Source organism: Cricetulus griseus, chromosome 4, assembly GCF_003668045.3.
Source record: "Cricetulus griseus strain 17A/GY chromosome 4, alternate assembly CriGri-PICRH-1.0, whole genome shotgun sequence".
Lineage (NCBI taxonomy): Eukaryota > Metazoa > Chordata > Mammalia > Rodentia > Cricetidae > Cricetulus > Cricetulus griseus.
This window is the reverse complement of record NC_048597.1, coordinates 109,131,690-109,143,953: the sequence shown is the minus strand read 5'-3', so window position 1 is coordinate 109,143,953 and position 12,264 is coordinate 109,131,690. Positions and strand designations below refer to the sequence as shown.

Here is a 12,264-nt window from a genome sequence, read left to right as displayed (position 1 = left end):
CTGGCTTCTCTGTTGTGTGCCTTTGTCACTGTCTTGGGTTCTTTCTCCTTTTTCAAATTTATATATCTTAATGTGTGTTTTGTCCACCTGTTATGTGCCCTGCTGCATGCAGTACCTGTGGAGGCCAAGAGGGTGTCAGATGCCTGAAACTGGAGTTAAGGATAGTCGGGGACCACCTTGTGGGTGGTAGGAACTGAACCATTCTTCTAAAAGCACAAGTGCTTTGAACCACTGAGCCATCTCTCTAGCCTGTTTCAGTTTCTTTATGGGCCCAAGGTTATTGATCATTGAGGAAGTGGAGACAGGATGATCAGGGGTTCAAGGTTATTCTTGGCTACACAAGGATTATGAGGCTAGCCTGAACTACATGAGACCCTATCTCAAACAACAATTTAAAAAAAAAACAAAGTGGACCTCATGATACACACAAATGCAGAGTTTATTGACCTGAGATCCAGTGACACTGTGGATCCAGTTCTTTCCGAGGGACATGTTTGCCGAATTACACGGAAGTCCCTACATATTAACACTCAGAGGAGAAACTTATGACATTTGTCTTCCTAGAGGAGCACGGACCTTGTTACCCCCACAATGCACAGCTTCACTTGGTAAATTATTGGTCTACCAGAGTGTTTTAATACTGTGGACTGTGAGCCGGGGCGCACGCCTTTAATCCCAGCACTCGGGAGGCAGAGGCAGGTGGATCTCTGTGAGTTCGAGACCAGCCTGGTCTACAAGACCTAGTACCAGGACAGCCTCCAAAGCCACAGAGAAACCCTGTCTCGAAAAAACAAAAACAAAATACCGTGGACTGTATACAATCCCAGCACCCAGGAAGCCGAGGCCAGAGGACTGAGAGCCCGCCTTGCCATATGATGAGCACTCTGGGAGGCTAGGGTCCCTCAGAGGGGTTTTAGGCACCATCACATAAGGGAAGCACTGTCCTTCTACAGGATTTCCCAGGAGAAGTGAAAGTGCAATCAGATAGGGAGAAAGAAAAGGAAGATATTAGTTTTTTGAGACAGGGTCTCTCAGTGTAGCCTTGGCTGTCCTGGAACTCACTCTGTATGCCAGGCTGATCTCAAACTCACAGAGATCCACCTGCCTCTACTTCCCAAGTGCAGGGATTGTGTTACCACCACCTGGCTGAAAGGGAGAAATTTTTCAATCGCTGTCTTTTGAAAAGCTACCCCAGATATTGGAGTACTTGTTTCCTATGTCCTTAATTCTGCACTTCAGAGAAACACCTAGCTCCCAGCCAAGGTCATCAGGCTATGGTAGTCCCTTCTCAGGGTTGAGTGTTCTTATGCCCTTAGGAGGCATCTGCCGGAGAGAAAGGGCTCAAAGGGAGGCCACCCAAAGGCTGATGAAGAACTTGGTATCTGGATGCCTCTGGAACGTGGTCAGGGACACACAGAACTGACAGGAGCTTTCTCTATCTCTGCCTGGATGCTCAGAGATCCTCCTTCAGTTGGCCTGTGCTGGAAGCGCAGCGGAAGCCCAGGTTGTCTGAGGCTGAATCTGGAGTGTTGCCCATCCTGTAGCAGAGCAGGGAGAGAATATGCATACTGTTGGGGATGGGGTCTTCTGAGAAGGGAGTTGATGTGTTGGTTTGAAGGAGAGGGGGCCCCATAGGCTCATATATTTTAATACTTAGTCATGAGGTAGTGGAATTATCTAAGAAGGATTGGGAGGTGTGGCCATGTTGGAGTAGGTGTGGCCTTCTTGGAGGAAATGTTCCTAGCGGTTGGCTTTGAGGCTTCAAAGCCCACAAAGACCCAGTGTCTCTCTCTCTCCTTGTGAATAGGGGGTGTAAAGCTCTCAGCTACTGCTCCAGTTCCATGCTGGTCTGCTTCTGGCCATGATGATCATTGACTAAGCCTCTAAAACTGTAAGCAAGTCCCCGATTAAATGCTTTCTTCTATAAGAATTGCCTTGGTCATGGTGCCTCTTCACAACAGCCAAATAGTAACTAATACAGTTGATTTGAAGGCAAGACAGCTAGTATGCCATTAGGGGTTAGGGGACAGAATGGGAAGCTGAGTGGCCACAGAGGATTGCAATGGAAGATGATCTTAGTGGCCACTGATGAGTAAGGAGCTCCTATTCTAAGTTTAGGATAACAGCTCAACACACCCGCAGTGAAAAATGAGTTTCACAGCATGTGGTAGCTATTCTTGAAATTAACTAAAACTCAAAAATGGAGGGGCACACCTATGAGGGATTTTTGCTTAATTTGAAGTGGAAAGATCTGCTTCTAATCTAAGTCTTTGAGGTGGGAAGACCTATCTCTATTCTGGAGCACACCTTCTGCTGGAAGCCTATATAAGGACATGGAAGAAGTAAGCTTTTGCTCTTTGCCTGCTTGCTTTCGTTTGCTAGCAAGTCCATCCCTTTATTGGCATTAGAGCCTACTTCTTTGGGATTCCAGTGTATACTGAAGACCAGTTGAGACAACCAGTCTCGTGGACTAGACAATTACTGGATTCTTGGACCTTCTGTACAGGCAGCTATTATTGGATTAGCTGGACCACAGTGTGTTAGTCATTCTAATAAGTTTCCTTTATATAGCTATAGATATTGATATAGATGATAGACAGATAGATAGATATTTACTCACTAAGTTTTGTTACTCTAGAGAACCTTGACTGATACACAGCAGTTAGCTCTGACAGGCAGGGCCTCACCATCTTCCAGTCTGGCCAAGGCCGATCAACTCAAATCTACAGTGAATAAAGCAGAAGTCCCGAAGACTGGAATTCGATGCTGGGGGAGCCACCAATGATCACACCATATGAAATGAGCAGTCCTGGCACCTCACTGACAAAATGACTATAAGCAATGACTTTCTGTGCATCCAGCAGCTGGATGAGTAAGTTAAGACATGTCTCCTGGCTGTGACTCACTGATGTGCAATTCTGTCTCCTTTCCTCTGCCCTGCTCCACGTGAGAAGGAAACCTGGAGCACAAGGTTGCCAGACAGTTCCCTTAGTTCCAGTGAGTCTAAAGAAGGGGTCCCCAGGCTGTACTTCCCATGGTCAACAGTGCTGACTTGCTTCTCTTACAACTTTCAGTGGAGGTTGGATATGCAAGAAGGGTGAGGAGTGTGAACCAGATACTGAAAGTGGTGGGCAAGAAAGCGACTGGAGTGAAAAACCGGGATAGGGCGCAGAAGCAGCACTGACGCCAGCTCTGGGCCACTTGGGCCCAGGAGCCCAGCATCCACACCCTCAGTCATGGCTACAGAGGCTTGTGGTCCCTGACCCAAGACCCTCACCTGGTGGTGACCCGAGCCCGGTGATTGGCAGAGCCATCAGCTGTGTCGATCCATGATGCCCCCCGGAGGACACGCATGTCCTGGCTGGCAGATTGGTATATGGACGCTGTCCATTCCCACACATTGCCCATGAGGTCATATAGTCCTATGGTGTAATAGTGGGTCATTAGAAGGGGAAGTAGGGGACTCTCTCCTACCCACCAAATGCTCCGGGGAGGCTGGGGAGAGTTTATTCTGCCACCTTGTCAGATACTGTATAAGAAGGAGGTCTTACCATAGTTGTTCTGTGGGGGGAAGGCATTCACTGGTGACAGTCCATGAAAACCGTCTTCAGCTCTGTCACCTTTGGGGAACTTTCCCTGACAAGAACAACAAAAGTGGGAGATTTATCAGCCGGTCCCAAAGCAGATGCTCCTGTTCACACAGAGGAAAACCAGGGTCACTCCACTCTCCTGCTTCATGGGGGAAGGATAGTGACCTCAGGTTCCCTTACATGGTGTTTTGGAAAGAGCACTGTTTCCACCCATCTATGTCCTGCATCGACTGCCCAGGATAGAGGCACTGGAGCCCATACTCTCCCATGTCTCCTGCTTTTACTTAAACATACCACCTATATTTATTCATGTGATTTGTTCAATTTCACTATTCTTCTTATCAAAACCAGAGTTCAGGAGCTGGAGAGATGGCTCAATGGGAAATGCATTTGCTGTGCTAACATGAAGACCCGAGTTCACATCCTGAGAACCCATATACAAATTGGGCATTGCCAGGCAGTGGTGGCACACACCTTTAACCCCTGCACTCAGAAGGCAGAGGCAGGCAGATCTCTGTGAGTTCAAGGCCAGCCTGGTTTACAGAGCCAGTTCCAGGATAGCCAGGACTGTTATATAGAGAAATCTTGTCTCAGGGAAAAAAAAAAAAGCTAGACATAGTGGCATGTATCTATAACTCTGGTTCTGGGGGGCAGAGACAGGCACAGCCTGGGAACTAGTTGGCTAGGCAGTTGAGCTGAAATGATGAGCTCCATCTCCCACTGAGGAGTCCAGTCTCCAAAAATACTGTGATTAAGAGCATGCACTGAGGACAGGAGAGATAGCTCAGCAGTTAAGAGCATGGGTTGCTCTTCCAGAAGACCCGGGTTCAATTTCCAGCATCCACATGGCAGTTCACAACTGTCTGTAACTCCAATTCCAGGGAATCTGACACCCTTACACAGACATACATGCAGACAAAACATGAATGCACATAAAAATAAATATTTAAAAGATAGCTTGTACAGCCGGGCATTGGTGGCACACGCCTTTAATTCCAGCACTCGTGGGGCAGAGGCAGGCAGATCTCTGTGACTTCGAGGCCAGCCTGGTCTCCAGATCTCCATAGCGAGTGCCAGGATAGGCTCCAAAGCTACAAAGAGAAAACCTGTCTCGAAAAAAAAAAGATAGCATGTACTATGCCACTGTGCTTGTAGAGAACCCAAGAAAACTGAAGTTCTGTTCTGAGAACTCATGTCCTGGAACTCACTCTGTAGACCAGGATGACCCTGAACTCAGAGGTCTGTCTATCTCTGCCCACCACCCAGTGATAGGAATAAAGGCATGCGTCACCACACCCAGATTCATAATTGAAAAATTTTAAAATACTAAAAATACAAAGTGGAGAAGTGAGGAAGATAGCATACATGAATACATCGGCACACTCATGCATACATCACATATGCCCAATAAACAAACTGAAGTAGGGTTGCCCCAACACTGGAGAAGCTACTCCTACACAAAGAAGGATGGCTGGGCAGTGATTTGCTCAACCATGTTTATTCTCTCTCTCTCTCTCTCTCTCTCTCCCTCTCTCTCTCTCTCTCTCTCTCTCTCTCTCTCTCTCTCTCTCTCTGCTTTTCGAGACAGGGTTTCACTGTGTAAGCCCTGGTTATCCTGGAACTCACTCTAGATCAGGCTGGCCTCAAACACACTGGGATCCACCTGCCTCTACCTCCCAAGTGCTGGGATTAAAGGCGTGCGCCATCATTGCCAGGCTGCATTATCTAAGTGAGTGTTTAACTGCTACGCCCACGGCGCTCACGCCTGTGTAGCAGAAGATGCCACTAAGGCGGGTTAAGGCCGCTGGGTTGGGGTCTGTGCTCCCCGGAGATGAGCCCCAGGCGGTTCCCTGGTGATCATGATGCCCGATGAGTCAACTCGAAGCAGCTGTCATTGGTGCCACTGCAGCCTCTTCTTCCTTGTCTTCTGTTCTGTGTATTTCTTGTGTCTTGCCAGCAAACTACACTGATGTTAAAGGAACATCTGAGGACATGCTAAACTCTGTCCCACCGTTTATCAAAGCCTTTGCTGAAGTGGCCAAATTAGGGAATAAGATGGGTGAATCATGAGGGAAAAAGACAACTTTAGAAAGACTTGCCTTTCTTAAAAAGAATAGCTAGATCTAGAAAACCCTGGTGTAGATGGGATAAAGAAGAGAGAAAAGAAGTATTAGAAAGCATAAAGCCAACATTAAAATACTGAGTGACTTTATAGAAAGGGTTTGATGGACTTCATGATGTAAAAGAACTTTATGAGGCTTATTTTACAGGAGACTTAGACTCTGAGGTCTAAAGATATCTAGGGCCAGAAAATCAGGAAATGGGTAAGAGACGTGGTTGGTGGTATGAGACAGATTTTGGAGAACTCTTAGATCATGTCTTTGGGCAATGACCACAATCTAAAGCTGAGACTAGATCATCTATAAACAATTTTGCTGTTCTTTTTCTTTCTGTTGTATGATCTGGTGATGTAGCCCCCTTGCCAAGTTCCCTGATCCCCCTTGCCAAGTTCCCTGATTGTAACAGTATATAAGCATTGCTTGAGATAAAGTAAAATTACAACAGCATATTCAACTACATTGAGTGTGTCTGTCTGTCATTTCCTCGCCGATTCCTGATTTCTCCTTGAGCCTTCTCCCTTGTTCCCCTCGGTCGATGGTCTCCACGAGAGGCGGTCCATGGCAGGTGGCGCCCGAACAGGGACTCGAAGGACAGGTAATCTTTCTTTTCTTTCTCCTCAGAAATCAGGTACGGCTCTTACCAGGGAACTGCAGTCCCGCCAGTAAAGGATCACTGGTTAAGTGTAAGTAATCACAGGAAAACATGGGGCAATCTATGACTAAGAATGAGAGGATGCTGGTAACTATGTTACAGAGAATGTTCCCCATTAGGAAGACAGGATCTATTCAGGACTACATAAAAGCATGTATGGATGCCTCACCAGCGGTAGTTCAGGGTATGGCCTACGCTGCAGCCATGAAAGGTCAGAAATTCAGCGCCTATGTAAAGAAGACTTATGGAGGCGATGGAGGAGGACGTGATTCATCCTCCCCAACTTGTTATAACTGTGGTCAATCAGGGCACCTACAGAAAGACTACAGGAAGCCGCGAGGCTCAGTGCCTCGGGGAACTCCCGGTCTGTGTCCCCGGTGTAAAAAGGGGAAGCACTGGAAGAATGAGTACAAATCAAAGTTTCATAAGAATGGTTCTTCTCTAAATAGAGATGATAAAGAAGAACCTGAGGAGTCAAAAAACTAGGTCAGGGGTGTTCTCCTAACCCCGCACCCAAGGGAGAGGAGAAAACCTCACCAGAGCTAGGGTTAAATCCTGAAGCTCCAGAATTTACTATTCATAAATTGCCTAGAGCAACGCCAGGAAATACAGGTCTAGACCTGGCTAATACAAAGGATATGATTCTGTCAAAATGGGATGGAATATCCTTGGTTCCAACAAAGGTTAAAGGGACACTGTTGCCACAAACAGTGGGATTAATTATAGAAAGGAGTTCTAATTATCAGAGGAATTTTAAAGTACTTCCTGGTGTATTAGATACAGATACTAAGAGTGACATAAAAATAATGGTTAGGCCTTTATCAGAGACTATACAAATACATAAAGGACAAAGGATAGCACAGTTATTACTGTTGCCCTATATAAAATTACCTAATCAAGTCATAAAAACAAAGAGAGGTCAGGGCCAATTTGGATCCACTGATGGAGTTCTCTGGGTCCAGGACCTAGGAAACCGTCCTTTTAAAATTATAAAATTAAATGGAAAAGGATTTAAGGGCTTACTCGACACAGGGGCAGACAGGACATGCATTTCTGCCTCTGACTGGCCTGCAAGTTGGCCAGTACATAAAACAGGATCCTCCTTGATGGGATTGGGATCAGCCTCAGGAGTGATACAAAGTTCTGCACATTTAAAATGGAATTATGATGGAAAAGAGGGACTTATACAACCTTATGTACTTCCCTCTCTCCCCTTTACATTGTGGGGAAGAGACATCTTATACTCTATAAATGTAAAATTGGTGACCTCAGATCAGCTGAGCCATCAAAATTTTTCATAGGGGCCACTGCTAAAGGGCTATATACTGACAAAATTAAATGGCTTACTCAGGAGCCTGTATGGGTGAGTCAGTGGCCCCTAACAGAAAAAAAGATACAGGCTCTGGAACAACTAGTACAAAAACAATTGAAAAAGGGACATATAGTAGAGTCTAATAGTCCATAGAATACCCCAGTATTTGTGATTAAAAAAAATCTAAAAAATAGAGGTTATTACAAGACTTAAGGGCAATAAATACAGTAATAAAAGACATGGGAGCTCTTCAACCAGGGTTGCCATCCCCAATGTCAGTCCCCCAAGGATGGGAAATAATAGTAATAGATTTACAAGACTGCTTCTTTACTATCCACTTACATCCTAAAGATAGTAAACATTTTGCCTTCAGTGTACCCTCAGTAAATTTTAAACAGCCTTTTAGACGTTATCAGTGGGTGACTCTCCCACAGGGTATAAAAAATAGTCCTACATTGTGTCAAAAATTTGTTGATCAGGCTTTAAAAAATATAAGAGAAAAATTCAATTCCTCCTATATAATACATTATATAGATGATATATTATTGGCTAATCCTGATAAAAAAGTTTTAGATATGTTATTAAAAAAAATTATAAAGCAGCTGACTACCTTTGGGTTGATAATAGCCCCAAAAAAGATACAAAAAAATAAACCTATAAGTTATTTAGGACATCACATAAATAATGATTATATTAATTCACAAAAATTAACAATAAGAAAAGATAAATTAAAAACATTAAATGATTTTCAAAAATTGTTAGGAGATATTAATTAAATAAGGCCATATTTAAAAATAACTACAGGGGCATTAAGTCCTTTGTTTGCCTTACTACATAGAGATCCTAATCCAAAGTCATCAAGAATATTAACGCCTGAGGCTATACAAGCTATATTTATAGTTAAAAAAGCTTTAAATAAAGCTAGGGTAAAGCAATTAGATTATACTAAATATTGGCCATTGTTGATCTTTGCTACATATTATACTCCTACTGCTTGCCTTTGGCAACAAGGGATATTAAAATGGTTACATCTTCCTCATACACAATCAAAAATGTTAACAGATTATCCTTATATGTGTTCCTTATTAATAACAAAAGGGAAACAAAGATCTAAAAAATTATTTAGACAAGAGTTCAAAATACTTATTACCCCCTATAATAAAACACAAATTGATAATTTATTACAAAATAATAAAGATTGGGTCCTAACATTACAAAGCTTTACAGGTCAAATATTGTATCATTACCCCAGACATCTAATAATAAAATTTACAAGACATGTAAAATTTATTTTCCCCATTTGGACTTCTCAAAGCCCCCTTGATCAGGCTTTATGTGTTTTCACAGACGGTTCTTCCTCAGGAAGGGCTACGGTTTTCACACATGAGGACAAAATTTATGTAGATTCAAAAAGTAAGACTTCTGCTCAACAAGCAGAAATTAGAGCAGTAATTTTGGCCTTTAAAAATTTTCCTCAACCTTTTAATCTATATTCAGATTCAAAATATGTTGTAACTTTATTTCCAGCTTTAGAGACTGCTCTTTTATCAAAAAAATCCCCTATTTTACCTCTTTTACAAGAATTACAACAATACATTTAACAAAGAACTCAAAAGTTCTATATAGGACACATAAGAGGACATAGTAATCTGCCTAGACCTTTGGCACATGGTAATGCCATGGCAGATTTTTATACTCAAAAAGAAACATTTAATATGCAAAAAGCCCAAGAAAGTCATGCTGTTCATCATCAAAATACATTAGCCCTAAAAAAAATGTTTCAAATAACCAAAAAACAAACAAGACAGATAATAAAACAATGTGCCCAATGCCCACCTACTCACTACACTTTAAAAATGGGGGTCAACCCTAGAGGCTTAAAACCAAATATATTATGGCAAATAGATGTGACACATGTCCCCTCATTTGGGCGACTGTGTTATGTTCATATAACTGTAGATACCTTTTCTCATCTAATAACAGCCACTACTCGGACAAAAGAAGCTATAAAGGATATGATACAACATCTAACTCATTGTTTTCAAATGATGGGTATGCCGTCTCAAATTAAAACAGACAATGGTCCGACATATACCTCCAAAGCTTTTAAATCATTTTGTGCTCAATGACATATAGTCCACACTACAAAAATCCCTTATAATCCACAAGGACAAGCTATTATAGAAAGAACTCATCAGGTCTTAAAAACACAAATTAAACACTTACAAAAGGCCAATAAATATTTTACTCCTCATCATATTTTGTCTCACACCTTATTTGTTTTAAATCATTTAAATACAAATAAGAAGAATGTCACACCTACTATGGTACATTGGGCACATAAATTTAATTCCGCCCTTCCAAAAGTTATGTAAAAAGATCTTCTTTCTGGTCTTTAAAAAGGACCGAACATCCTAATAACATCGAGACGAGGGTATGCTTGTATATTTCCACAGGATGCCGACTCCCCCATCTGGATCCCAGATAGGCTCGTCCGGCCCACAAAGGGACAAGCAACACAAAAAGAAAAAATGACAAAAACAACAAAAACAACTGGTGACTCAGATAAAAAAAATAAAACTACTGTCTTCACAGACAAAAAAAATCACTTAAATAAAGATCAAACACCTAATAAAAAAAACAAAAACCTTGCTAAAACAACAAGAAAAACCCCTAACAACTAACATAAACTTTCTTGCCATTTTAACTTTAATTTCTACTCCCCCCAGCATAGAGGATATGGCCTATTGGGCTTACATCCCCAATCCTCAGATCTTACAGCCTGTGGGTTGGCTAAATCAGGAGCCCATTAGAGTTCTAACCAATGATACTGTCAGGATGGGTGATACTCAAAACTCTAACACGAGAGCCAGCTCGTCCTCCTTAATAACCTTTAAGGACAAAACAGACTCGCTGCCAATTTGTATCACACTACAAAAAAAAGTGCCAAAAGGCTGCCTAAACACAGGGTATCGTACTTTCTTAACTAATGGTCCTAACAAGGAAAATACTGGTAAACACTGGGTCTAAAAAACACAATTCAAGACTCTTAGAGATCCCTTATATAAAGAGAATTTTATTAAAGTTTCTGAGATACCAATAGATCCTTATATCCTAAAATATCATGATAAGGATCAATTCTGAGACTCCTCTTTGACTAAATTTCCTACTTGGTTAACCTATGGGTTTCCTAATACAGCCACATGATATCAACCTAAAAATTCTAATCTACAAATATAAAATTATTCTAATTCTAATAAACAAAATAATGTTTATAAAAATTACTTAAAATCCCATAAATAAAAGTTTCATAATTATAAATATATAAGAAAAAATAAGCCTCTTAGGCAATGGTTCTCTCCTGGGCTTATAGAGCCTACATGGTTTACAGTTAAAGAAAATACAACCAAAAAACATACAGATTTGTTTAGACTTGTTGCTGCCGCTAACATGTTTTTAAAAAAAAGACCTAATCATACTCTACCGGATGCCATTGGGTTACGTGCTTATGTTTCTTATCCTAATACTCTATTGTTGGCTCAATCTCCTTTGTTAATATTTCTTTGATTAGAAATTCATATCAACTTACTTGTCATTCTTGTAAATTGACAAATTGTATTACTTCAACAAAATCTAAAAATTTGGGTACCATGCTTATTGTACACAGGCCTCTATTTATTATACTACCAATAGATCTAAAAGATGATCCTTAATATGATAACTCAACACTACAGGTACTAGATACTTTAAAGGACTTGGTTCGACCACAAAGGTTTATAACTATATTTATCTTGGGTATCACAACATTAATTTCGATACTCACTACTTTCGCTATGGCTACCACGTCTTTAATATAAAAAATTCATACAGCTCATCATATATATACATTAAATCAAAATATAACTTCTACTTTGATAGAACAAACAACTATTGATACTAAGCTAAAAACAAAAATAAATATATTAAAAGAGGTTGTCCTTACCCTTAGACAGGATATCTCAAATTTAAAAACCACCCTCTCCACGCGTTGTCATAATAGATTTAGATCAATCTACATGACACCTCTACCTTATAATCAATCTCAGTCATGAGATAAGATAAAAGCTCATTTACAAAAAATCTGGCTAGATAGAGATATTACACATAATTTAAAAACCCTACAAAGAGATATATCTACTATAAGTCAGACACATCTACAGCTTAGAAGATTACAAGATTTGGCCACAGAAATACAACAAGAAATAAAAGCTCTCAATCCATTGGATTGGATACAATATTTTACTTTCATTGACATAGTTTTACTACTGGTCCTTTTGGTTGTATTCTTATTTCCATGTCTCTTAAAATGTCTTTTCAACTCTGTGGCCAAAATACAACAAAAAGTCTTTAAATTACAATTTAAAAATAAAAAACAAAAAACTACTACGCCCACGGCGGTCACACCTATGTAACAAAAGATGCCACTAAGGCGGGTTAAGGCCACTGGGTTGGGGTCTATGCTCCCCAGAGATGAGCCCCAGGCGGTTCCCTAATGATCATGATACCCGATGAGTCAACTCAAAGCAGCTGTCATTGGTGCCACTATAGCCT

The 12,264-nt window shown here is 41.2% G+C and overlaps 1 protein-coding gene across 3 annotated transcripts in view; it reads right to left on the bottom strand.

Moving 5' to 3' along the window:
- The window catches only part of Sumf2 (sulfatase modifying factor 2), a 33,594-nt gene that overhangs the window by 12,526 nt on the left and 8,804 nt on the right, over positions 1 to 12,264 (bottom strand). The window contains exons 7-9 of one of the 3 annotated variants that reach the window (XM_027413819.2): positions 3,552 to 3,636; positions 3,278 to 3,422; positions 422 to 1,538 (exon numbers count right to left, since the gene is read on the bottom strand). In XM_027413819.2, coding sequence (XP_027269620.1) covers positions 1,454 to 1,538; positions 3,278 to 3,422; positions 3,552 to 3,636 — 315 coding nt within the window. In that variant the 3' untranslated portion in view covers positions 422 to 1,453. Of the gene's footprint in view, positions 1 to 421; positions 1,539 to 3,277; positions 3,423 to 3,551; positions 3,637 to 12,264 lie in introns of those variants that run through there. The other 2 variants (XM_027413820.2, XM_027413821.2) reach the window with 2 other exon arrangements.